We start from the raw sequence: 26,889 nt of genomic DNA, 5'->3' as shown, positions 1-26,889 counted from the left end.
TTAGTTATATTAGATGAGTAAGTTTTAGAGACCTGCTGTATACCATTGTGCCTATAGTTAATAATACTATATTGTGCACTTAAAAGTTTGTTAAAAATAGATATCATGTAAAATGTTCTTACTAGAAAAAACAAAATTGATAACCATTAAAAAAAAAAAAAAACTTTGCCAATAAGATCCATCAGTGTGTTGTATCTTAGTCCAGATGCTACCAAATCTAACTGATACCATTGTGATTAGCTAGTTATTCATAATAGGAAAGAAGCAAAGGAAAGACCAGACATGTAGGCATGTCATTTGGGCAGCTTTATTAGGGAGCTGCAACTTGACACTCCTCAGGGAACTACCTGCCTATTTTCTGCAAAACACTGAGGGAAGGGACCAAACAAAGGAGAGATAGATGCATGCCCAGTAAAGATGGGATGACAGAGGGAGGACACTTGCTTGTCAGTCACACCTGGGAACAGAAATCATTGGCCAGAATGGGCATGGCCACTGCAAGCACGAACAAATTGGGGAATACATAATCTCCTGAACAAAGAAGTTTGTTCTTGGTTCTCTTGTGCTCATGGCTCATTCATGGCTTCCTTGCATTTACCCATGTTTCCTCCATAGCCATGTGGACCTGTGTACTCCACAGTCAATGGACTAATGGAATGCAATGGGGAAACAATTCAGCTAGCCTGATTCTGGATTGGACCCGGCTCCAACATGGAAAGGAAATTCTGGACACTGGCTCTAATTTTAGCTCTACTGAAGACCCAATACATTTCTTCTATGGTGGGACATAGGGAAATGGGGACTGGGAAGCTCAGGTTTTAATGTCACACAAATGAAAACCATTCATTCTGCTACGAGAGTCTTAGAAAATTCTTTTTTTTGGAATATCACTAGCAACCAGGGGAGAAGAGGACCTCTCCCCTCTGTTAACATAACCACTGTGAGATTCTTTCAGAAATGTTTCCTACCCAGATCTATCTGATTATCTCCTAAATGGTTTCCATAAGCAAAAATGGAGACATTACCTCTTTTCTGAACAATCTATAGCATTTGCCTATCTCCCAAATGTCATAGAAAGACACAAAGGCTGATTAACTTGGTTTATACCAATCTACTCTTTTTCTTATTCAAGATAAAATCAGCCTTAATTAATGTTGATAATTTTTTTTTTTATGTTCTGGTCTAATCCTGCTGCTATCCTTATCTTACACAGTTCTGAATGGAAACCTACTTTCACTAGATATTTGCTTCTGTCTTTAAATTAGTTAAGTATTATAAATTACAGTTGTTTTCTATTTTTATTAGTTGTGTAAATCTTCCTTAAGTTCACATCATGTTGCCAATTATCAGAATTCTCTTGTCTTCCTGTAACAACTCTTCCTCTATAGCTCTAATCTTGGGTGGCTCCTCCATTCTACCTCAAGAGTTGCAATTTAATTTTTTTTCTCACATCTCTCTTATTTTTAGTTGCAACAGAGCTGGATGACTCTTGCAATATTCTGAACAGAACACAATTTAAAACATTAAATGTCAGCTTCCTCACCAGATATACAAAACAAAACAAATTTAAACTGGATAGAAGTAGTCTAGAACAGTGGTCGGCAAACTCAAACTCATTAGTCAACAGAACCAAATATCAACAGTACAACGATTGAAATTTCTTTTGAGAGCCAAATTTTTTAAACTTAAACTTCTTCTAACACCACTTCTTCAAAATAGACTTGCCCAGGCCATGGTATTTTGTGGAAGAGCCACATTCAAGGTGCCAAAGAGCCACATGTGGATCGCGAGCCGCAGTTTGCCGACCACGGGTCTAGAAGATATTCTATATCTTATTTAATTTTGTACCATCAAATCCCATCCAAGGACTTGTATTCTACTATGTTGTCACAAATTGTTCAGCACATATTGAAAAAGTACAATCCAGTAACGATGCTGGCCAATATTGTGTAATCACAGGCAAGGCCATCGTTAGTTTAAAGCCATCTCCCTCTTCATAAGCAGTCAGGTTAGATGATTCTACTGTTTCCTCCAAGCTAACAAGGTGCAATGCTGGGATCTTGGGCCTCACTGATCCTCTCTGCATGGGATCTTTATACAGGGTACATCCTGCACAGCATTCAGTTCCGTCCTAATTACAGAGTTCATTCTCTACCTGTGTAGTGAATTCAATGGCTACTGAACTCGTTTCCACTGAAGTAGCAGAACAAGCATTCAGATCATTTTACAAACTAAACTGCACTTACTTTTGTTTTAGCCCAAATAGTTCCATTTATAGTGTTATATAAAAATGTTTAACACTCAGTAAGTGAAACGACAGTTTATCCCATTATGAGAAAATTGAAAGTGAAGGGAATAATCTCTGAACTGCAAATGAGACTGCTTCACCCAGAGTTGTTCTCAGTCCCTGGAGCAGTCAGTGAGCCCACATTTTATACTCAGGAGGGGTGGAATAGTGTTTGCATAGGTGATAATATAAACTGAAGATACACATTTTTGACCTTAAAATAACAGTATTCATTTTGAAGCAGAAATGCTGCATTGCCCTTGGGGCAAGAAAGCAGATAAATACAGATAATATCTGTCATGATGATAATATCTGTCATAACTGCTCACAATTATAGTCAGAGGTAGGGCTTTTGTAATTTAGAATAGATGCAGAATGATTTTTCTTTGAAATCAAGACCCATGAAAAGTTAATCTTTAATAAAGAGTGTATACTAATGTATTTTCATAAAGATTTACAGTATTAAAGATGTCTCCCATTTTCCCTCCTCTTTAACCCCCTTTACCCAGGACCTATCTAACCACCCGACTCAGGTCTTCACCACCTATTGTCTATGCCCATGGGCTATGCATATAGTATATAAGTTCTTTGGTTTATCTCTTATCTCTCCAACCCCACATCAAAGTATGTCAGTCTGTTCCATGCCTCCATGCTTCAGTAATTATTTTGTTGGTCAATTCATTCTGTTCATTCAAATCCACAAATAAGCAGGATCATGTGATATTTATTTTTCTCTGACATTTAATTTTTTTATTTAATCAAGAGAATATACAATTAATGTAAATTTATTATATAAAACTAGAGGCCCGGGGCATGAAATTTGTGCATGGGGGAGGGGTCCCTCAACCCAGACTGCATCCTCCAATCCAGAATCCCTCTTGTAATATGGAACTACTGGCTCCTAACCACTCACCTGCCTGCCTGCCTGATGCCCCTAACTGCTCCCCTGCCAGCCTGATCCCCCTAACTGCCTAACTGCTCTCCCCTCCTGGCCTGATCCCCCTAACTGCCTATCTGCTCTCCCCTCCTGGCCTGATCGCCCTGCCTAACTGCTGCCTTCTCCCTTCTGCCTTCTTGTGCATGGCGCCGGCCTTCTCACTTTTTCCCTTCTGCCTTCTCCTGTGGCGCCACCACCCACGAGTCACCTCAGGCTGGTCCTGCCTTCTTCCAGGACCTCCCTGCTTCTGCCTCATCTCCAGAGCAATGCCCCACAGCACACAATAGGACCTAATAAAGAGTAAATGGAAAAAAAAAAAAAAGAGTAAATGGTCCAGTCATGACCCGTTATGGCATCCTGGCCTAATTTGCATATTACCTCCTTTTTATATGTGTGTGTGTGTATAAATATATAGATAGATAGATAGATAGATAGATAGATAGATAGATAGATATAGATAGATAATAGATATTATAACGAGCCTTTGTGTACTTACTATTTTCCTCAAGGAATAAAATATTAGCAATAATTATAGGTTTCTCTCTATCTCTCCCTGAGCACATTATTACTCTCCTACCCCCACCTGCACTAACTATTCTGAATTTTATATTCAACATTCTTTTACTGTCCTTTATAGTTTTATTATATACATATGCATCTCTAAGTGATATCATTAAATTTTTATGTATTTGACATTTTAGAGAGAAAGGGAGAGGGATAGAGATAGAAACATCAATTGGCTACCTCCCACATGCCCTCCACTAGGGATAGAGCCTGCGACTCAGGCATGTGCCTTGACCAGGAATCAAACCCTTGACCTCTTTGTTCATTGGGTAAGGCTCAATTACTTAGCCACACTGGCTAGGCTGTATTTGACTTTTGTAAGAACCCTTATCAGAATATATTTTTATGGAATATACTTTTATATTCAATAATATGTTTATGACACTCAACCATGTTAACAACTGGTCATCATGACACTTTATAAGTCCTGTCTCTTCTGTAATACCTTTTACAGCCTCCATAGTAGAGATGGTTCCAGAATCAGCTCGGCATATGAAAGAGCATTGCAAAGTGGAGAGAGTCCTGGACAAGGATTTGGGAAATTTAGTATTTTTGCAAATGCTTCTAAATTTGATCTAGATTCTATCAAGTCTTTTAAACTTGTTCTGTGTTCTTCTTATATATAATGCATTAGAAATTGTTTCTAAGTACCTCAGAATACCGATTTAATTGTTCTCTTTCAATTTATCAAGGAAGAACAGTGAGAATATATTGCTAAGTAGGAACAATAAAAATACTGTTTCCAGATAACCAGAGTTCAGATTAAATGCTATTACAGAATACATATTTAAAAGTTGCAATTATAGTTCACATAAGTAGTCAGTGAGTAATGACAGCTGCCTCTAATTGTCTCTAATGTCCCTCCTCTCTGTAGAATGCTATATTTAGGTATATTCAGCTTACTATGTTCTTAAACATATTAAGATTCATTATAAAATAGTTGCTTCATAGGAAGGAATCAGTGGTTTATAAATATTATTAATGTATACGTAGCAAACCATGTCTCAGATATTATCTTGTGGCCAGCTTAGCAATGTTGTTTGCTAGGTTGATGAAGAAATGCTGGCAAAAGTCAAAGGATATGCACACAGTATTTTAGTATGGAAAATTAGATCATGATGTTTAAAGAGAATTTAGGTGACAGCCAATGGTCACCTAAACCTATACATAATACTTATATTCTGTAGAACCATAGCTTAAGAAATACTAAAACACTATAAGTATAATAAGAAAATATTTTATATCTAGAAACTAGAGTGATAATTTTCCTTTGAATTTGAGAATCATATTTTTAAAAAGTATGATGTGTGTTTATTCCATTGCTTTCTATGTATTTATTCCAAGGTAAAATGTGTAAAGACATTTGAATGGGTAATATAGAATGGCACCATAGTTACAAGCCAAAATTTATTTCACATATACTTACTTTCATTTCTGCATAACTTTGTGATTTCGGGTCAAATTATTTATCTTCTCTAAGTTTAATTTTCTCATCTACCAAATAGAGATAGTAATAATAGCTACCAGATAGAATGATTATGAAGATAAACTATGACAATTTGTATAAATGACATGCCACAACTATAACAAATAGTAAGAGTACATATATATAATGAAAATTAAATTTCCCCTTTGTGATTGTTTGATAGGATGGACAGGACATCCCTGTGAGAAAGAATTTGATGAGTGCATTCTCAAATCATGTGTTCATGACATATGTGTATAATATGAACCTGGCTTTGACTCGACATGTTTCTACATACCCGGATTTGTGGTAAAGATTATTATTGTTTTTTTGTTGTGAAACTTTTACATTGCCTTTGAAATACTGTAAGTAATAGAATAGTGTGTGGTGAAAAATAAGGGGGGATAAGTTAACTTAGTGCCCTTCTCCTTCCCTGTCTGTACATCCTACACCAGTGATGGCAAACCTATGACACGCGTGTCAGCACTGACACGCGTAGCCATTTCTGATGACACGTGGCCGCTGAGGTGGCCGCATGCCGAGGATGAAACATTTGCTGCTCCTGAGGATGAAACATTTGCGAAATAATGTTTTTTCCTCAAAGTGGCACACTACCCGAGTTATGCTCAGTTTTTTGGCGAAGTTTGACACACCAAGCTCAAAAGGTTGCCCATCACTGGCTTACACTGTTCTCAGCATTCCCCTTTCCCTTCCTCCATACATCACATGTACCCTCAGCCCTTCAAGAGAAAAGCATTCCCATAAATTGATTCAAACTAAGGTATACATGACTTCATGTATTGTCCGTTCATGTTTTAATGCATTTGGAAGGAAGAGGCCATAGAGGAATTACTTAATATTGTCAGGGTCTTGGCAGAACCTCTATTTTGCCCAAGGACATAGTGCTGCTTCTGGTGTTGGACTCAGAGTGTTATGTGACCAAGGAGAATGAATTCACTTCCTTGGCAAATTTGGACTGGTCTGAATTCCATTAATATTGGAATTGGCCAGAGGGTGGCCAGAGGAAAACTGCTGCTGGCGGAAAACTGGTGTCTAACTTTGGTAGACATGTCTCTATTGAACCACAATTCTTTTGACCATAGCACATGAATATAGTAAGAAAATATCAATTGGCAAGACTGTGCTGTCAGGAATTTTAAATGTATATCTACAAATGTCATTAATAGATAGACCAGCCTTAACCAAGATTAAAAACTAAATAATTAGGTAGTGTATACAGTCAGGTGACTCAGTGAATGATTAAGGAATCAGACTTCAAGGGAAGGTGAGGCCTGGCCAGTGCCTAGGAAAGATGCACATATAAGAATGGAGCTAGGCTTGGCTCAGAGCCAGAAGATCAGAAAGGAAAGGTCAGAAGCAAGACTCTCCAGCGGCCATTAAAAATTAAACAGGTAAATGGTCCATACCTGTCATTTAAACAAAATAATGTGAGAAAACTTGGGTTTAAGTCATATGCTCTTTTCTTTTGGAGGGTATTCCCAAGGCTCATCTCTCTGGTAAAACAGAACTATCATTATCATTGTATTTCTCTTAGGGCCCTTGGTCCTGGCTTTCCTCTGGGGAAAGGTTTTTCCCCTAATGATCTTAAAGAGATGGTCTTTGAGGACAAATTTCAGGAACATTGACACCTGAGTCTGGGAGGTATTTGGTGCTAAGAAATAAGTTTTATGACACCTCAGTTTACACAATAATGGCTTCTTTAAAGTGCCAGGAGAAAGAAAAAAAGCTGAAATATATCCTTTATTTAACTATATTCTCCTATTGATGAAGCCTGATATATAGAATTTTTTTTAGAAATTGTTTTTGTTAAATACAAAGAATTAATACGAAGTATCCTTAAAATAGTTAATTCTTCAGGATATGTTCTTTTATATTAAAATATATGACAATTATCACTTGAATTATCTCTTTAATAATAATATCAAATCTGAAGGATAAATCCATTAGTATAAGTTAAAAATGTAAAAATCCAGCCTTAGCCAAGTTTGGCTCAGCGGATAGAGCATTGGCCTGTGGAGCAAAGAGCCCGGGTTCCATTCCGGCAAAGTGGACATACTTGGGTTGCAGGCTCCTCCCTGGCCCGGGCCCTGGTCAGGGCTCATCGATGTGTTTCTCTCACATCGATGTTTCTCTCTGTCTTCCCCTCACTCTTCCACTCTCCTTAAAAATCAATCGAAAAATATCCTCGGTTGAGGATTAACAAACAAAAAATAAATAAAGTAAAAATCCTGAAAACATAATTTTGTAAAATCACAAGTCTACTAAATAGAGAAAAGTGTTAAGGATGTAATATATCTACGTTTTAGTAAATCATTTAATTAATTTTATGTATTAACTAAAGGCCTGATGCATGAAATTCGTGCAAGAGTAGGCCTTCCTTTCCTGGGCTACCAGCACCTGCTTCCCTCTGGCACCCGGGACCCAGGCTTCCCTCGCAGCCCTGGCTTTGTCCGGAAGGCCATCCAGTCTAATTAGCATATTACACTTTTATTATTAAAGATTAACTATATAATAAATTAATTTTAAATTGATATTCTTTAGTTCTCAAGTACTTGAAAGCTAAAATAAAACATAAATGCTTACTATCATAAGAGAAAGTGTCTGGGTAAAATGCTACAAAGAGATAGGGGAATTCTACTTTTGTTAATGCATTGGTTATGTTCTAAAATGAGTAGGAAAAGGTATATAAAATTTAGTTTATTGAAAAAAATTAACATTTAAATGTTATGCATATCAGTGTTATAGAAGTATACAAACATTTTAAATTAGATATTTCCCTGAAAATAGCATACAAATTATTAATTGGAATAAGAAGCCAAATATTTTGCTGAAATAAAAAAAAATCAAGAAATTGTTCAATGTCTTTGTTTGACTGCTGGAAATATTAATATGAAGTTAGAATCATGAATTTTGAAATGAAGGAATAGAATGACAAACTATTTTGCAAACTGGTATGGCAAATGTATAATATCAGTGAAAAAATGCTTTTTAGATTTTTCTCCCTCCCCCAACTAATGCTGTGAATAAATAGGATGTAAAATAATAAGAATCATGATTGTGATAAAATGTCAAATTTACATTTTTTTAAAAATAATGTCATTCAGAGAAATATATTGAATTTGAAAGAGGCTTAAGAAACAAAGCAGTTTGAAGAATTGGAGAATTGATCTGCTTCAGGATTAAGTGTGCATGTAGAGTTTAGGTGAATGTTAAAACAGTGGATTTAGGGAAAATTTGATAATTCCCTGATGAGGTGAGTCATGGCATTCTAGCAGCAGAGTACATGGGAAGAGATTAAACATATCAAGTTATCATATTCTAATATAATATTTGCATATTACTCTATTCTGATATATTGGAGCTTGTGAAGAGCAGAGATAATTGTAGTATTTCTAAAAGCACAGAATATAGAACACTAGAGGCCCAGTACACAAATTCGTGCACCAGTGGGGTCCCTTGGCCTGGCCTGTGGGATCAGGCTGAAAGTCCTGATGCGCCGGACCCCAGCAACAAGCTAATCTACCGGTCAGAGCATCTGCCCCCAGGTGGTCAGTGCATGTCATAGTGAGCAGTTGAGCAGCCTTAGCATATCATTAGCATATTATGCTTTGATTGGTTGAACAGCCAACCAGTTGACTGGACCCTTAGCATATTAGGCTTTTATTATATAGGATATGTTTTGATGTTGATCATCTTTGTTGAGGTTGTTCTATTGAAGTAATTAGCACATTAATCATAGTTATTTCAAATTCCTAGTCTGCTAATTGCAAAAGTTCTGCCATATGAGTCAGATTTGGGTGCTCTCTCTGTCTCTTCAAACTATGTTGTTGGATTTTTCTTTTAATATGCCTTATAATTTAATATTTACAGGCAGACATCATGTGCTGGATAAAAGTAACTAAAATAATAGATCTTAGTATGATACTTTATTTTTATATGACTAGGAGTCAGGCCATGTTTACTGCTTTTTCTGGCTGTAGATATCAGGCTAAAATTTCTTATGTCCTTATTTTTATCTCCTTTGTAATCAGTGGGTTTTATTAGACACTTCTTAAATAGATCTGAGATGTGCAGTTCTCTCCATTATCTCCCCTATTATTATTGGAGTGGGTAAGAAAGGATTGTTCCCATAATGTGGGGAAGATATAGCTTTCAACAGTGTGATGAGTAGGTCTCAGTCTCTCAGTGAGCCTGTACCTCACCTCTGGGCTGTGACCTTTCCATGTCTTCTCAGCCTCCTCACCCCTTATTTTAATAATGCAGCCTCCCTTAGATTCAGCAAGGAGGCTTCAAGGGGCTTCTCCCGGATTAATTAGGCTCTGGCAAAATTATTTCCCTTGAAGTCAGGCCTTTTTAAGAACAGAATGCTCTAGAGTATTTCAAATGGCTATTCTCTCCCCTACTGGAAGCACAAAGTCTATTTTTCTCCTATCTGCACTGGGAGAACCTGCTAGGACTCCTCCTGGAGGTAAAACTTAAGAGAGTATGGAGAAAACCTCTTAGACTGAATACCAACCACCTGGAGTTTTTAACTCTCAAGCGTGTCCACACTGGTCCACCAGCACTTTATCAATGAGAGTTCCTTTTCCTACCCTGGTACCAGCTCCAGCAGGGCCTTCTGTTCCTGAGTTTCTGCGCTGATAATTCTCTGTATCTGCCTGACTCTCTAATTTGGGGGTGGGGGTTGGGGGGAGGCAGTTTGCCCTATAACCTCAATTTTCTGACAGATAAAAAGAATTCTTGACTTTCAGTTTGTTCAGCTTTTTATGTTTTTGAGGGAAGGAGTAGTGACTTCTAAGCTTCTTACATGCTGGATTAAAACCCAGGAGTCTTGTGTCTTTTAAAAAACTGATTTCCTTATTTTAATTAGGCTCCTCAGGTATCTCACCTGAAATGAATGTTATGTTTTTTAGAGTTGCTGAAGGTCTTCACAGAATTGCTTTAAAAAATGTCAGTTGAGCTAGCAATCAATTCTCTAGTGTGCAGAAATAAAAAATTATAAATTACCTTGCATACAAAAGTATACCAGATGATACAGTGTCACATATAATCTGTGTTAAAGGACATTAAAATATATCAAATTATTGGGAATGTGCAGCTGTTGGATTTCTGATTATAACTTGCAATAATATAAACCATTAAGCTTTTCATCAAAATAATTGGTAGCAATTCTCTTCACATTAAGTCTACTTAAATAAACCTAAACTTCCCTGACATTTTTCTTCTTCAAATAGCTCTTCAGAAAGATATCACATTCTCTTTATATTCCTTCTACTTAGTCTATTTTTAAAACTCTCACTAATTACATTGTCTTATAAAAATGTTAATTATGATGTATGCTTCTGAGATTAGAGAAAATTAATGACTACAATTATTTGTTTAATAATGAAAAGTAACTTGAGAAGTGAACACCCCTGTTTCTTTATTTCTGAGAATTAGTTTTTGTTAGATAATGTTAAAGACCTGAATTCTCAGGTTTTTCTTCATGTTTAGCATTGTGATGATCTTTGACAAGCTGATAATTAATGTGGATTATTCTTTTTAGCAGATCAGATTACAGAAGTGAATCAAAATGTTGTTACAATACTTGTATTATTCTGAAATCCAAATGTTCTGTAAAGGAATTTAGTGACAGAACACAATTTATTTAATGTCTTAGACTTGTTAAAATTCAAGATGACTGATCTCCCTCTTTTTAACTTGATCAGCACTACTCAGTTTTCCGTCAGTAAATGAATTGTTACCAACCAAGATTGGGCCTTACATTAAGTGATCATTGTCAGTGGATCATGCTTAATTAACTTTGTAAGTGATAGCAGTCAATAAAAATTTCAATGGCATTTTTTAAAAGTAAAACACAGATCTTTATGTAGGAGAGAAGCTGTATTTGTAATAATGTGGGCGGGACTATTTTCTGAATGAGGAAATATTTTCTGAGTTCTGCAGCTATCCAGTCTATTTACAATATCTGGTTTTTAAATGTCATATTCAAAATAGACTGAAAAACAAGACTGAGGATAACAAGATAGACTGTTTCATTTAGTGTCTGTGTATGGTTCTGATGTTTCTTTTCTCGGGATATAAAATCATCAATATTGTTAATAAACACTTATAAGTATTTACTGTGTTCAAAATGCCATGATTTATCCTATTAAATAATTAAATCTTATTATCTCTATATAGGAAGTAAATAAGCAAATGTGTAATTCTTAGATGAACTCAATAATTTCTTTTAAGAAAGAAATAGTTTATAGTTTTTGAAGAAATAGTTTATAGCTTAATCATATTTAAGCTCAAGTTATTGATATTTTAGACCAGTCAAAACACATCATATAGACACTTATTATAGCAAAGTAATTGGAAATCATATAAAGAAATACATGAACATGTATTGTTTACATTCAAGCGAGAGAAAAGAGGACAGATCCAAATGCAAATACTTTAATGCACAAAAAACCAGCAACAGTGCTCCTTTTAATGCAAAATTTGATGCTTTGCTTTAGTATATTTTGAGCATATATTGTGTGCAGGATACTATGCTAGATCCTCAAAATAATGTGAACTATAATGTGAAAACTCATTTGTTTCAATTTCTCACCCAAAGACAGCTTTTAGCTGAATGGAAGAGAAAAATGTATATGGGATAATAAGGAAGTTGGCAATGAGTTCAAACTGCAGGAAACAGTATATTGAGGGAAATGAAGACATTAAAATAAGGCAATTGGCAAACCTTGAATCACGTAGTCATTAGTAGAGCTTTCTCCCAAAGGCTAGAAAGGTATCTCTAAAACTGCTAAATCTTCATATTGGAAGCCTCTCTGAGAGATTGCTCAGCATTACTAATAAGAATGCTAAATATGCCATAGCCTTAGAAAAAAGATTCATTCTGTTTCTCATGACTAGTTTCAGAATAAACAACAGGGATGTGTATTCTAAGAATTCTAAGCAACACACTAACTTGATGTTTTGTAACCCAAGGGTTGTGGTGGCTTTGGAAGAGGAAGAAAGGTGCAACTTTGAATGAAAACACACTTCAGTGCAAAAAAGGTCATCTGTATTAAACAAATATAATTTACAAAGGGAAAATATAGTTTAATATTTTCAGAAGTAGAATATTGAGAATAACTTCTCTTACATTTTATATAACATGCTAGAAGCACAGTGCACGAATTCATGCATGGTGGGGTCCCTCAGCCTGGCCTGTGCCCTCTCACAATCCGGGACCCCTCAAGGGATGTTGGAGGTCTGGTGCATGGATTTGGCCCGATCCCTGCAGGCCAGGCCTAGGGACCCTACTGGTGCACGAATCTGTGCACCAGGTCTCTAGTATGCATATAAGATATTTGGTTAATCTCTTCCCACCCTCCCCTCTTGCCTCTGAGATTCATCAGTCTGTTCCATGTTTCCATGCCTATGCATTAAGCATCTACCCCCTGGTGGTCAGGGCACATCATAGCTACCAGTCAAACAGTCACTTAGGATTTTATATATATATAGATTTTGCATAATCTAAATGTCTTACAATAGTGTTTTTTTCTTGGTAAATGAAATATAGTAGAATTATGGCTACTCTGTAGAGCTATTCAGATGTGATGGGTAATGGGTGTCCAACTCTCATCTTTATATGTCTGTTTCTTATTTAAATATGGTGGTGGTGGAATAATGTATGTATTTGATAGAACCTTAGAATATTCTTAGTGTTGTACATTGCCTCAAAGGAAATTAGCCTTAACATGTTAGATATCAGTTAAATGAAAAGTTGTTAGGGCCTCAATTTCCAAATCTAGAGCCTGAAAGTGTAGACAAGTTGACTGCTAAGTCATACCTAAGATGACATCATTAGTTCATTGGAGAGTTGGAAATAAAATGCTAAATGTCCACACTTAACTGATTGCTGTTCTTTCCTCTATACCAGAGGTGGGGAACCTTTTTTCTACCAAGGGCCATTGGATATTTATAACACCATTTGCAGGCCATCCAAAATTATCAAATTAAAATTAGACTGCTATACTTGGTCAAACATTTAGGTGACTCACCCCTAATGCCTTGGCAGGGCCAGACCAAATTATTTCGCCGGCCTCATATGGCCCTCAGGCCAGATGTCCCCAACCTTGCTGTATCCCACACCTTTATTCATTTATTAAGATAAATATCTCTATGTAGTATTGGTAGGGATGTGGGCAGAAGATACTGTTGAACTGCTTTACAAAATAAAAGCAAGGTCTGAATTCCAAAATTAATTCTATAGCCATCCCCACTATTTACACTCCTCCCCCCCCCGCCCCCCCCCACCCAGGTGGCACATTTGTTACGATTGATGAACAACATTCTTACCAAAAATTATTGTTTACATTAGGTTTCTCTATTGGTGTTGTACATTCTATGGGTTTTAACAAATGAATACTGGCATGCATCCACAATCATAGTATTAGAGTATTTTCACTTGCCTAAATGCTGGAGGCTAAATCCGGCATGTCATAAATGCAAGAAATTTCATCAAAAGGTTGATGGAACTTGGGGCTTATTCAGCAGGGCTGAATCATATGTTATTACCTACTGGAATGGCCAAAGGCATTTCCCCAAACCTGAAAAGGATGCATAAATGATTGCTTGCTGCCAGACAGCTGAGGGCATTTTAATCTACATGTTATTGCCTCCTGCTGGCCAAACATCTGAACAGCTGAAGGCAGTTCTCCCAAAACTGGCAATGCCTCTGTGTACTAAACCTTAGCTTTTGATATGTATATCTACTTTGCCTTAGGACAATTTGTGTTAATAAAGAGCCCTGGTGCCGGAGATAGACAGAACTTGGTTCCTACAGCTAAGCTCCTCTGGCTCCCCCAAGGATTACAAATTTATATTATATTTCTAGTCTCTTTATTAATTTACAGCAGTCCCTTCTCCAGACTTTTTGAACTCTAATAGCATCAGAGAAAGACCAAGACTGCCATAGCTAAAATTTTTCTGTAATCCATCTAGTCATTCCTCCCTCTCTTCTCACCTCTGGCAATCACTGATCTTTTTACTGTCTCCTTTGCTTTTGTTCCTCCCCTCCCCCCACCACCACAGTTTCTTGTAGTTGGAATAATATAACGTTTAGCCTTTTCAGATTAGATTCTTTCACTTAGTAATATGCATTTAAGTTTAATGTCTTTATTAGGGCTTGATAGCTCATGTGTTTTTAGTGCTGAATAATATTCCATTGCCTGCCTTCACCACAGTTTATTCATTCACTTACTGGATGACATCTTGTGTGCTTCCAGGTTATGGCATTTATTAATAAGACCACTATTAGCATCTGTGTGCAGGTTCTAGTGCATTCATAAGTTCTCAGTGCATGTGGGTGAACACCAGAGAAGGGGAAACTGGTGTATTGTATGGTAGAAGTATATTTAGCTGTGAAAGAAACTGCCTAACTCTCTCCCAAAGTGTTGTACCATTTTCAATTGTCATGAGCAGTTAGGAAGCATCTTCTAATTTGTATTTATAGAAATTTCCAAAACTGCAATCCATCAATTATTTGTGTAGCTATGTTTAATGTATGACCACACTCCCCTCACCCTTCCATTCCCCATCCTGCCTTTCATCTCAGCTCTGCCTCTCTCCTCTTCAATCAACTTCAGAAGCTCAGGACCTGTGCACATCATGTTTGCCTCTACTGTCCAGATCGATACCACACTAATAGATTCTAAAGAAAATCTTTGTCAAATGAACAAGAACATGGATGAGACTATAAATATTTTGGTGTGAACTATATAACAAATTTGTAATACAGAGGCTATTGGATTCAATGCCATATACCATTAAAGATAAAATGAATTCCTTTCTACAGTAATAGTTAAAGTGATTTCAAATAAAACTTGAGATATAAATTACCATTAAAATTAGTTATCATTTGTGAAAAAAAGAAACATTATTTTCCAGGCTAAGTGTTTTCAATGCATTACTTCATTTAATGTTTAAAACACACTGTCACATAAGAATCATTGTTATCCCTATTGTACAGATGAGAAAAAAAGATTTGGGGAGTTTGAAACACTATCAATAGCTGGTAAATGTTAGAATTATGTTTGTCTAGTGAATTGAAAATTCTAGACCCATAAACACTAGGTCACAAAGGTGTTAGTGTGCATTCACTACAGTCTGGATTTCTCTCACTCTGACCTATGCTCAGTTTACACTATAAAGGATTTAACTCCTATAAGTCCTGCAAAAATTGGTTTATATTTTTAAACCAAAATTTCTTATTTTGCATGGTTCTTACATTATAGCAAGTGGACTTGTGCATTTCACATCTGCCAGTTTATTCTATAAATAATTAAATGCAGCGAGGGAGCAGGAGGAAATATGATAACCCACATCGGCTGCTTTTCTTTGACGATTAAAACCAATCTCTCTGTTTCTCTGCTTTTGCTGGCATTGCCACTAAGAAACAGCAGGATTTTAGTGCTTCCCTTGTGACCTAGGAGTCTTTTTTTATTATTATTCATACTCAATGCACCTGGGTTAGTATTTTTTGTTGTTCTTAATTAAAAATAAATGAAACCAAGAAAAGAGTCGATTTATAGGCAAGAATCCAACCTGTTGCTTGTCCCTCTCCATGCAGCTCAAGGGTGCAGATGTTCAGCACAACACATTTTTCCTTGCTGCACTTGATTTATTTTAGGTGTTAGATGGTGTCCTTGTTCCATACTGCTTGATTTGTTTTGGTCTTACTTTGCGTAACTGTTCTCATGTTATTTGCACCTGCATTTTCCAAGTAAGGGGAGGATTGCGTGCACCTTCTCTGAATTTGAAGATCAGCTTCAAAGCATTCTAAATGTAAGCTTAACCTACTTGAATCTGAAGGGAGAAAGATTGTTACAGAATGTTATAGCATAGAAAATAGGCTTGGTAGTGCTCAGAAGCCATCCTGTTTAATGCTTTAAAATAAATATTTATGTTTCATATTTTAAATGATATACAAGGTAAAGAAAAGTATAAAATGATCAGTGTTTTGATGAATTATTGGTGTGTGCCATGCACACAACTGTGGCTGTTTTGGTTGTTATAAAATAGCCCAATGAAAGAGAGAAACAAATAAATGATATTTACTAAGTAATATATTTTAATAGAGGTATATACGCAGGATGCTATAGATGTCAAAATAAAGGTACAGAGCCCAACTTGATTTGATTAAATTGGCTAAGGAAGAGTCAACAAGAGAGCAAACTGAAGAAGTATGGCAAGTATAATTGGGTATAGCTTGAAGTTGTCCCACAGAGAATAGGTATGGAAAGTTTCAAATTATTTGCAGGGGATGCAAATGGAAGGATGTGAAAAGCATATTATTTTTTAAAGAAAAAAATGTATTATACTTTTTTTTAACACTTAGCATGTGTATATTATTGGGTTTGGATTATCAGAATTACTTTAGATGTGTTTTAGGGAGTTAAAAAAAAAAACAAGTGAAGAGAAGATAAACATGAATAGAAATAACTAAAAAAAATTAGTAAGCAATATCTCGCATAAAGTGTAAACAAATAAGGATTATAAGGATTCAAAGATTTAGGACATTGTTCCCATTACAGGAATTGGGACATGAACCATGAAATTAATGTCTTTTCTTAGGAACAGTAGCTGGACATTTTATGACTGAGGAAAGATACCCTGAAATGGCATAGGCATTTGGTGGTTAAAAAAAAAAAAAAAGTTTTAACTTCCTACTTGCCAGCTCTCTAATGACAGGGGGAAGCCTGGGTGTTCACATTGGTGAGCCTATAGTACCTGCTACTTTTCTTCCTTAAATAATGGATTAGTTCAGGCTGTTTGACTTCAGAGATGTTTTAGTGGCTCTTTCACTTGTACATACTCAGGGATCTGAATTAGATATCAGATTCTAGGACTGGTGATTCTTAGTAGTCTCAGGAAAATCTTTTTTTCTTTTTCTTTTTTTTAAAGATTTTTTTAATTGATTTATTTTTAGAGAGAGAGAGATGAAGGGAGAGGTAGAGAGAGAGGGAAACATCAACATCACATCGATGTTGTTGAGAGCAAAGCATAGATTTGCTGCCTCCTGCATGCCCTCCGAGCAGGGATTGGGCCTGCAACCCAACCCACATGTGCCCTGACCAGGAATCGCACTGGCAACCTTTTCAGGTATGAGAAGATGCCTAACTAACTAAGCCACACCAGCCAACCTGAGAAATCTTTACCATACTTTGTTACAATGAGGCAAGAATTTGGAAACCACAATTTAGATGATACCATTGGTGTTAGGACTTCAAAGATTTAGTTGTATCAGTCACACTGATAATATGCACCTGTAGTGATTACAATAGTTATTAAATGATTCTAATATGTTGGTTGACAGAGTAGATTCTCAATAATGTGTTAAATTAATTAAATAAAAATTAAAATGTAAATTAAATACAATGATATTTTCAACATGAATAGTGCCATAGTTGAGTCTATAACTTTAAAATTCAAAGTATTTCTGCTTTCAAAGCTTAATATCTGTAAGTATAATGAACAAATAAGGTCATTTGAGCCTCTTTTATTAGAATCAGAATTAAAAATAGTTGATACATAATGAAATTCATTCATTGTGGGAAGTTGATAAAATACCATCCACTTAAAATTTAGAGGCACCCTATTTGTATCTTCTATCAAAATATAATATGTTTATTACTATATGGATTGTTTTATTTCTAAAAATCAATCTGGACTTTTAGTTTCTTGTTATTTTTTAAATGTAAAATTAGTAGAAAAATATTCAGAGAAAATTTATTACAAAAGGATTTTTAATTCAATCCATCAATAAGTCCAAAACAATAAAAAATATAATTTTTGTTTTTTATGTACAGGTGCATTTACCAGTGCAGAAAAAATTTAAAAACTATAAATATCTTTATTAGAAATATATTAGCCATGTACATTGTTCTAAATAATTTGTATATATAATTTATTTTCAAATGTATACCTCACCAAATGGTATCTTTCATTTAGCAACTAAAGTGTGGTTCTCATTATTTTCCCATCATATTCCACAGGCTTTTTAAAAAATGTTCTGTGATCTCAATCCAAATAAGGTAATACAAAGATCTTATCCCAAGATTCCAGTCTAACATTTCTAATCATTCTGAGGTGACTAATCAAAGGTTCTTGGGTTTCCAACTCATTAGGTATATTATTCTCTTCTTTCAACCCATCACGAAGTAGCCTTACAGAGATAGCTGAGACCACAAGCTCCCCAAGTGTATTCTTGATTAACCTGTGATCTCACACACTGAGCTAGATACTTAAGAACTCTTTTTGTTCTTAAAAAGCTATAGAATACTGGGACTGCAAAACATTAAAACAGCAATCACAATATGATAGATTTCATGAGAACAGAGTAGTGATGTACTAAAAATTAAGGAACATACAAGGTATTTGACAGATGTTTACTGACCACTAACTATGTAACTGTAGCAGACATCATACTAGCCTGGCCATTTGGTGGTGGGTATAACAATAATAGTTTGCTGCCTAGAGGAACTTTTAGTAAACTAGTAAAGACATATATGTCAAGTTGATATACAAATGGTCATGCAATTAACAACCTAATTACTAGCAGCAACTCTCTATGCATTGATTTTTAATAGGAAATTCTAAAAAAAAAATTTAAACCTAAAATATGTATATTATCCAATTGTTTAGCACAGAAGTAGCTCAGTATTACAAATTTTATACCAAAGTATTTTTTTTCTTTTTTTTAATTTTTATTTATTTTATTTATTTATTTTTGTCTAAAGTTTTACATATGTCTTCTTTTTCCCCGATTGACCCCCCACCCAGCCATTCCCACCCCGGGCAAGCCCCTACCACCCCAGTGTCTGTGTCCATTGGTTATGCTGATATGCATGCATACAAGTCCTTTGGTTGCTCTCTAACCCATTTAAACTCTGACCATTTATATAAATTTTTAATTATTATTATGGGTGGATAATACCAATCTTCAGAAGAGTATTTCCACTTTCAGGTTGACATCTGCTTTACCTTTCATATCCCAATCAAGTTAGATAACTGGATATAGAATCTGCCAGGTATTCTTCATAGGACAGCAACACTGAATCAGTAAGTGTCTTAATCAGGAAAACAAATTATTTCTAGCATTTACAATAGAGGGAATTGGTTACAGAGGTGAAGGGAGAGCAGAGATCCAACCAGAGAATAGTGAGGTAAGCAGAGATTAGCAACAGCATGAAACCACTCAAGGTATCCTGGGAAGAACTCACCTAAAAGATGCTGCCTAAGATATCACCTGTGCATACAGAGAGGATTAAGGATGTCTTGGTTTCTCCCTTCCGCCATCTTCATTGTGACACTAATGCCTCCACTGGTGGACACCAGCTAATATGGAAACCCAGGAAGTGCAACCTGCAGTCAGTCAGGTCTCCTCCAACCCCAGGCAAAGCAGGGGACAGGGTAGGGAGAGCAATGGATCTGAAGCCAAAAAGATATAAGATAGACTCAAGCAAGAATTACACCAACATCACCTCTTGGTGATACAATTTTTAATGTACTGCCTTGCATGATTAGCATTGTCTCTGGAACTGGATAGGACCCTGTTTCTTGGTATTGACTGCTGTTGAGGTTGGTGGGACAGTGTATTACTTTCTATTGCTGCATAACAAATGACTGCAAATTTAGCAAGTTAAAACAACATTCATTTGTTAGACAGTAGTTCTGCAGGGCAGAAGTCAGGCTGACTGATCAGGCTACTCTTCTCATGCTGAGATCAATGTGTCAGCTGGGTTAAATTCTCCTCTGGAGGCTGGGGCGGGGAAATCCACTTTCAAACTCATTTCTGTCATTGGCAGAATTCAGCTCAATGATTAACTTTGGTTGGTTGCAGGTCTGAATCCCTTGTCGCCTTGCTGGCTGCAGCTGAGGGCTACCCACAACTCCTACAGGCCACCTGAATTTCTTGCTGTTTGGCTCCTTTTATCTTGAAACCAGCAAGACGGTTCAATTTTTTCCTTAAATGGGCAGGAGGGCTCAAATCCTTCTTATATTTTAAATCTCTGGCTTCCTCCTCTGTGAACAGTCAGCAAAAACTCTTTTTAAGGAGTATATGCAATCTCCTTTTTTTTTTTTTTTTCTTTTTAAGGTCAACTGTTCCACAGAACTTCACCTAACCTAATCACGGGATGAAAGCCATCATGTGTTATGCAGGGCCTCTACAATGGTGGGTGGGAGGGAGGGAGTGAAGGTTTGGGTTGGGCAGGAAATCTTGAGGGCTATCTTAAACTTTATAATTCTGCCTACCATAGACATAATGGGAGTAAAGTTTCACCTTGTAATTTTCCACCCTTATCTAACCAAAGGTTATGGAAGAAGTATACTTACTAGATGTAAACTATTGCTTATTGGTCTAATGACTGGACAGTGATTTGTAAGTTGTGTCCTGAGAATTCTATGTAGTAAAATCTAAGTAGTGACATTTTTATAGAATTAGAAATTATGTAAATAATGTAAGAGTTTGCAAAAAAAAAAAAAAACCACCCCACATTATTTACAGAGAACTTTAGTTTAATGAACCTTTCCTAATGAAACATGATAATTCCAATTAGCATAAATTGAAAGTTTATGCTAGGAACCTAGGAAGAGTTTATTGCTTCTAAGAACTATGATTGATAGGGTAACTAAGCCTATACTTAGACACTGACTTACTTGGTTACTTTATCTTGGTTCCTTTGCCTAATGTTTCCTTTAGAATTCTACAAGGAACGCCATGTCATGAATTTAGTACCAATCATCTGAACTGTTTCCTCTAATTGTCAAAATGGTATTTCATTTAAGAAGTGAAATAGTGAGCAAATTCACAACAGCATCAAGCTATAAGCAGGTAAATCCAGTGTTATACGATCTGGCAAAATAGGATACATAAGCAGACTGATGTCATCGGTACAGGACCTGTGAGTTGCATAAGACCCTGCCTGCATAGCAGACACTCCCTGCACTGACACACACACTTGGTGTAATATTCTGCTGTCACTGACTTGAATATTTAACCATTTTTCAACAAGGGGGTCCATATTTTTATTTGTACTGGAATCCACAAGTTATGCAAATAGTTTTATATACACAGCAAGTAAGTTAATAATAAATATTTTGATAGTGTGAAAAAATTCAGCTGTCAATTATTTAGTAAAACTTATGGAGTAAATTTGGCCTACCAGTTTTGAGGAAAGGAGCTTAAACCACAGAATTAGATTATGACACTGATGGTGATCATGGGGATTATTTTTTTTTAGCTATATTATATACTCATAATTTCAAGTAGAAAATTCAGTTAAAGTACAACATTACATTTTCAACTATTTCTGTCAATAGAATGAAAATACTAATCCACAGGGTTGTGAATTCATTTCAATAATAGACTCTGTTTTGCCCAGATTGTAACACATTGTTGGTGATCATTAAATTTAATTGATAGTGATATTTGTTAAACGGGCTGTTAAAATAGGAGAATCATTTAATTTTAGTATCTAAAATAATCAACTATAGGCTAGAACTGTTTATAGCAAATGTTGAAGATATAAAGGAAACAAAAATATAGCATATTGATTATGAGTATGGGTTGTGAAGCCTCATTGCCTACATATAAATCCTGGTTCTGTCATTTTCTAGCTTTATGACTACAGATTAGTGAAAAGGCTATGGGATAACACTGGTTTCATTTAAATCATACTTCTTACTTAATTGAAATAATTTAAGGGTAATTCTGTCTCTTGAGAGACTCATATTTTCAATTTCCTATTTTACATTCATATCTGGTTAGTTCGTAAGCTTCTCACATTTAAAGAGTTTAAACAGAAATCTTGATCTACCTCTAATTCCTAACTGGTCTTCATCACTGTTCTTCAAATTAGTAGGTGGTAACACTGCTCACTTCATCGATAGCAACAAAAACCTAGGAATTATTTATTAAACTTCCCTCCCCCCTACCCTTCACTATTCTGCCTTACAAATAGATCTCAAAAGTAACTTTTACTCACTATATTCGCCATTCTCATTCCAGGCCAATCTATTTTAAATTCTTGCCTAGACAGCTGCTAGCTTCCAACTGGTATCCCAGCTTCCATTCTTTCCTCCACGCCATACTGCCTTAAGAATCTATTATCTACATAGCATTAATGTAATATTTTCATAATAGAAATAAAACCATATCATTTTCCTACTCTAAATATTAAATATTCCAAGTGCTTCCCATCACTGTCAGACTTCATTCCAAATTCAACAACAAACAAACAAGCAAGCACTTCTACAATATCTTGTCCCGGGCCATGTCTATTACCTCACTTCTATCCACTGATGACCTGCCCTTATTCTCTTTATCCATACTGCCCATCTTGCTGTTGATCAAACATACAAAACATGTTCCTGCATCAGGGCCTTTGTACTAATACTAGAGGCCTGGTGCACGAAATTCGTGCACGGAGGGGGGTTGTCCCTCAGCCCAGCCTGTACCCTCACCAATATGGGACATCCCTCTCACAATCCAGGACTGCTGGCTCCCAACTGTTTGCCTGCCTGCCTTCCATTTTGCCCCTAACCGCTTCTGCCTGGCAGCCTGATCACCCCCTAACCACTTTGCTGCCAGCCTGTTTGCCCCCAACTTCCCTCCTCTGCTGGCCTGGTCACGACCCACAGGTTGAGAACCGCTGCTGTAGAGCCCAAGACCATCGGAAAACACAGATATTTACATTACGATTCATTAACAGTAGCAAAATTACAGTTATGAAGTAGCAACGAAAATAATTTTATGGTTGGGGGTCACCACAACATGAGGAACTGTATTAAAGGGTTGCGGCATTAGAAAGGTTGAGAACCATTGCTTTAAATGAAGAGTTAAAATTAGGTATATTATTTGAAGTATTTTAAACTTTAAAAATATACAATTGAAATATTATTTTTAAATACAAATACATTTCTGTTTCCTAACTCTAAAGGTATATTCAATAGTTATCTGGCTTCACTGTTCTAGTATTTGTCCAAGATTGTATCTAATTTGCACAAAATGAAAATTTTGCTTTAGATATATTCTTTTTCTTTTTTGTTTCAGTTAAATATTCTGTATTTATTTTCAAATCACTCCTGAAATTCAGAAATCTTGTTTCCCTGCCGAGCTCAAGGCTGGGTGCGGCTTCACTGCTAGGAGGGGTCTGGTCTTCAGGAGAAAAACGTTGGTTCAAGGTTGGAGGGATTAGACTGTCCCAGAGCTGACCTCCTGATCGCCTCTCCCTATTCTGTTTCCCAACTTCCACAAAACCACCTTCCCCTGCACTGCAGCCTTGGTGAATGTTTGTAATCAAAAGATCCTATGCGAAAAAATGGCGACGGAATAGAGTCAGGTTTGGAGTCTGTTCCTGGGGCGGAGAGTCGGAGCAGCAGAGGCTCGCAGAGGGAGCCTATGTGGGCAAGCCAGGGGACAGCTAAACTCCAGGAGAAGGCGGGGGAGTGCTGGGCAGTGTTCCTCTGACCTCGCAGCACCCACAGGGGCTGGGTCCCCTCCCGGAGCTGCGGGCTCGCCGGGCGCCTCGCCATCTTGCAAGGAAAGGAGGATTTTAGTGGAAACCTGACTTTCCGCGACAACTGCAAACACTGAACTGCTGGGAGCACCAGACCACCGGTCCCCTATCAGCGCAAACATTCGGATTCAAAGAAACTCTTCACTGCACCACGGAAAGGTCAGATTTCCCCTGAAATGAGGGGCGGTTTCTAATCCCCGCGGTGGGTGAGGGAAGCGCTGGGTGAGGGAAGCGCGGCAGCCGCAGGACCGGCAGGAGCCGGGAGGTCTGTGCCTAGAAAAATCGGCGGCAGTTGGAACTGCCGTGATCCGTGAATGAGGAGGGGGGTCTTCTGAGCTGCTAACAGAAGTGACCTCTTGAAAGCAACTCATTTTAATCTGACGAGGAGGGTCAGACTAAGAATTTTCAAAGGAGTGCAGGCTCCTTAGCCTGGTGCACAGACCCACGGTCCGCACACTTGGGCTCTTTCCGACTCTGATTGCTAAGCCCAATACAGAGGTAAACCCAGGTGGAAACCCTGAAAGACTGCAGGGGGAAGGTGTTTTTTCAGAACCTGGGGCCAGAGCTGCGTGTGACCATCAGAGAGGCAGCTCTGAGGCGCACACCTCCACAAACCGGTAGTGAGTGCCATAGAGGGGAAAAAAAAAAGAGCTAGAGAGGCCCGGAAGTCAATTCAGAAACACTGCCACCCAGGGGCTGAAACGCTAATTGTCTCTGGTGTAATAAAAAATAAATACGAGAAATTAAGACACGGCTGGCTTAAAAAGCAGGACTGGCTTCCAACACTGAGGAGCCCTGGAATGAAGCTGAACTGAAATACCGCCCAGACTGGGAAAAAGGCGTACCAAACAGAATAATAGAGGAAGTGAATGACAGCCGCTACTGCACATTTTAGTCTTCCTATTTTTTAATTTTCAATTCTTTTTTCAATTTTTTAAATTTTTTATTCTCATATTTTTTATTTTCATTTTTTGCATCTTTTACTTAAGAAACTAATTTTTTTTCTTTTTCCTCACTCGATTTTCACCTTTTTAATTATTACATTTTTATTTTCAATCAGCACTATTATTACTATTATTTTACTTTTTTTTTTTTAATGTCATTTGATTTTCTCTTTCTTTTATTTTTGGATTAGTGTCCTACATTCGATTTGCATCTTTCCCTTACAATCGCTTTACTCTATCTCAAAGCTAACATTAAGCCATCACTCTCCTCCTAACCTTTCCCCCTTGGTCCCCAGTTTATCTTAACCCTTTCTGGCTTTAGATTTTCCCTACTTTTTCAGTTTACTCCCTGCTAAAACTTCACCCTACTTATATATCTAATTCCCAACCCCCTGCTCCAAATCCATACAAACCTCTCTCTACGCTACCTTAAAAAAAATTATTTTTCTCTCGGGCCTTTTGTTCTTGATTGCTTGAATGTTGATTAGATTGAATTTTTATGCTTTTTTATGAGATTGTTTTGATTATTCTTTTTGTTGGTTTGGTTGGTTCTTTTGTTTGCTTTGTTTTTGTTTGTTTTTTACTTTTGCTTTCCCTTGCCTCACTTGATATTAGCTGCTGTTGCAGTTTGTATTAATCTCCAGGCTCGTGTTGCTGGAATTTGCTGGGAATAGTGGTTGTTCTAGTGGAGTTTACTCCCCATATATATAGTTTGTTCCCCTTTTCTCTCTTAGTATCATTCTTGTCTCTCTTACTTTTTTTTTTCCTTTCTTTTTCTTTTCTGTTATTTCTTTTTCTTTTCTTTCTTTCTGCTCTTTTCCCAAGTTCAGATTCACACTCTTTGTTTTTTCTTTTTGTTTTTGTTGTTGTTCTTTCTTTTTACTCTCCCTCTCCCACTCCTATTCCCTAATTTGTCTTTCTCTGGTGGTTACCTTTATTGGAGGTTATTAATATCGTGAATACAATTCAGTTCAGTGCCTTGTCTGTTGTGCCTGGTTGTGTTGTATTTTATACCTTTAAATCAACGCCAGAGAGAGAAATCTATATAACCAGACATCCGGAGAAGAGAGACCATGAGGAGACAAAGAAACAGTCCCCACAGGAAAGAGAAGCAGGCATCACCAGAAAAGGAAGTAAACGATTTAGAGGCAAACAACCTATCAGAGAAAGAATTCAGAGAAATGGTCATAAAGTGGCTGAAAAGGATGGAAGACAAATTCGACAATATGAGTAAGAACCAAGAAGAAATGAAGAAGAACCAAGAAGAAATGAAAAATGACATCGCTGCTGTAAAGAACTCGATAGAAAGCATCAAGAGTAGACTAGATGAAGCAGAGGACCGCATAAGTGAGCTAGAAGACAAGATGGAAAAAAATACCCAATTACAACAGCTTCTAGAAACAAAAATTAGAAAGATTGAGGAGAGCGTAAGGGAACTTCGGGACAATACAAAACAAAACAACATCAGGATAATAGGGGTGCCAGAAGGAAAGGAAACTGAGCAAGGAATAGAAAACCTGTTTGAAGAAATAATAACAGAAAACTTCTCTGATATAGGGAAGAAAAAACCCACACAAATCCAAGAAGCTCACAGAGTTCCAAGCAAAATGAACCCCAAAAGACCGACGCCAAGGCACATTATAGTTAAGTTGGCAAACACCAACGACAAAGTAAGAATCTTACAAGCGGCCAGAGAGAGACAGACAGTTACATACAAAGGAACCCCCATCAGACTAGCAACTGATTTCTCAACAGAAACTCATCAGGCCAGAAGGGAATGGAATGAAATATACCAAGTCATGCAAAGGAAGGGTCTAAATCCAAGAATACTGTACCCAGCAAGGCTATCAATCAAAATTGAAGGTGAAATCAGGAGCTTCACAGACAAAAAAGGACTAAGGGAGTTTATCACCACCAAACCAGCAATGAAAGAAATGCTAAAGGGTCTGCTGTAAAAAAAAAAAAAAGAAAGAAAGAAATAGGAAGCAAAGAAGGTACACAGGGGTATAGAATAAAAATGGCGTCAAATAAGTACCTATCAATAATAACTTTAAATGTAAATGGATTGAATGCCCCAATCAAAAGACACAGGGTAACAGACTGGATAAGAAAAC

The 26,889-nt window shown here is 36.8% G+C and overlaps 1 protein-coding gene across 1 annotated transcript in view; it reads left to right on the top strand.

Annotated features, from left to right (window-relative positions):
* Positions 1-26,889, top strand: part of EYS (eyes shut homolog) — a 1,391,558-nt gene that overhangs the window by 663,759 nt on the left and 700,910 nt on the right. The window contains 1 exon segment of the mRNA XM_054722350.1: positions 5,438-5,562. Within this exon segment, the coding sequence (XP_054578325.1) occupies positions 5,438-5,562 (125 nt within the window).

This window comes from Eptesicus fuscus, chromosome 10 (assembly GCF_027574615.1).
Source record: "Eptesicus fuscus isolate TK198812 chromosome 10, DD_ASM_mEF_20220401, whole genome shotgun sequence".
In the NCBI taxonomy this organism is placed as follows: domain Eukaryota; kingdom Metazoa; phylum Chordata; class Mammalia; order Chiroptera; family Vespertilionidae; genus Eptesicus; species Eptesicus fuscus.
Note: the sequence above shows the minus strand (reverse complement) of the source record. Positions and strands in the feature narration are given on the sequence as shown.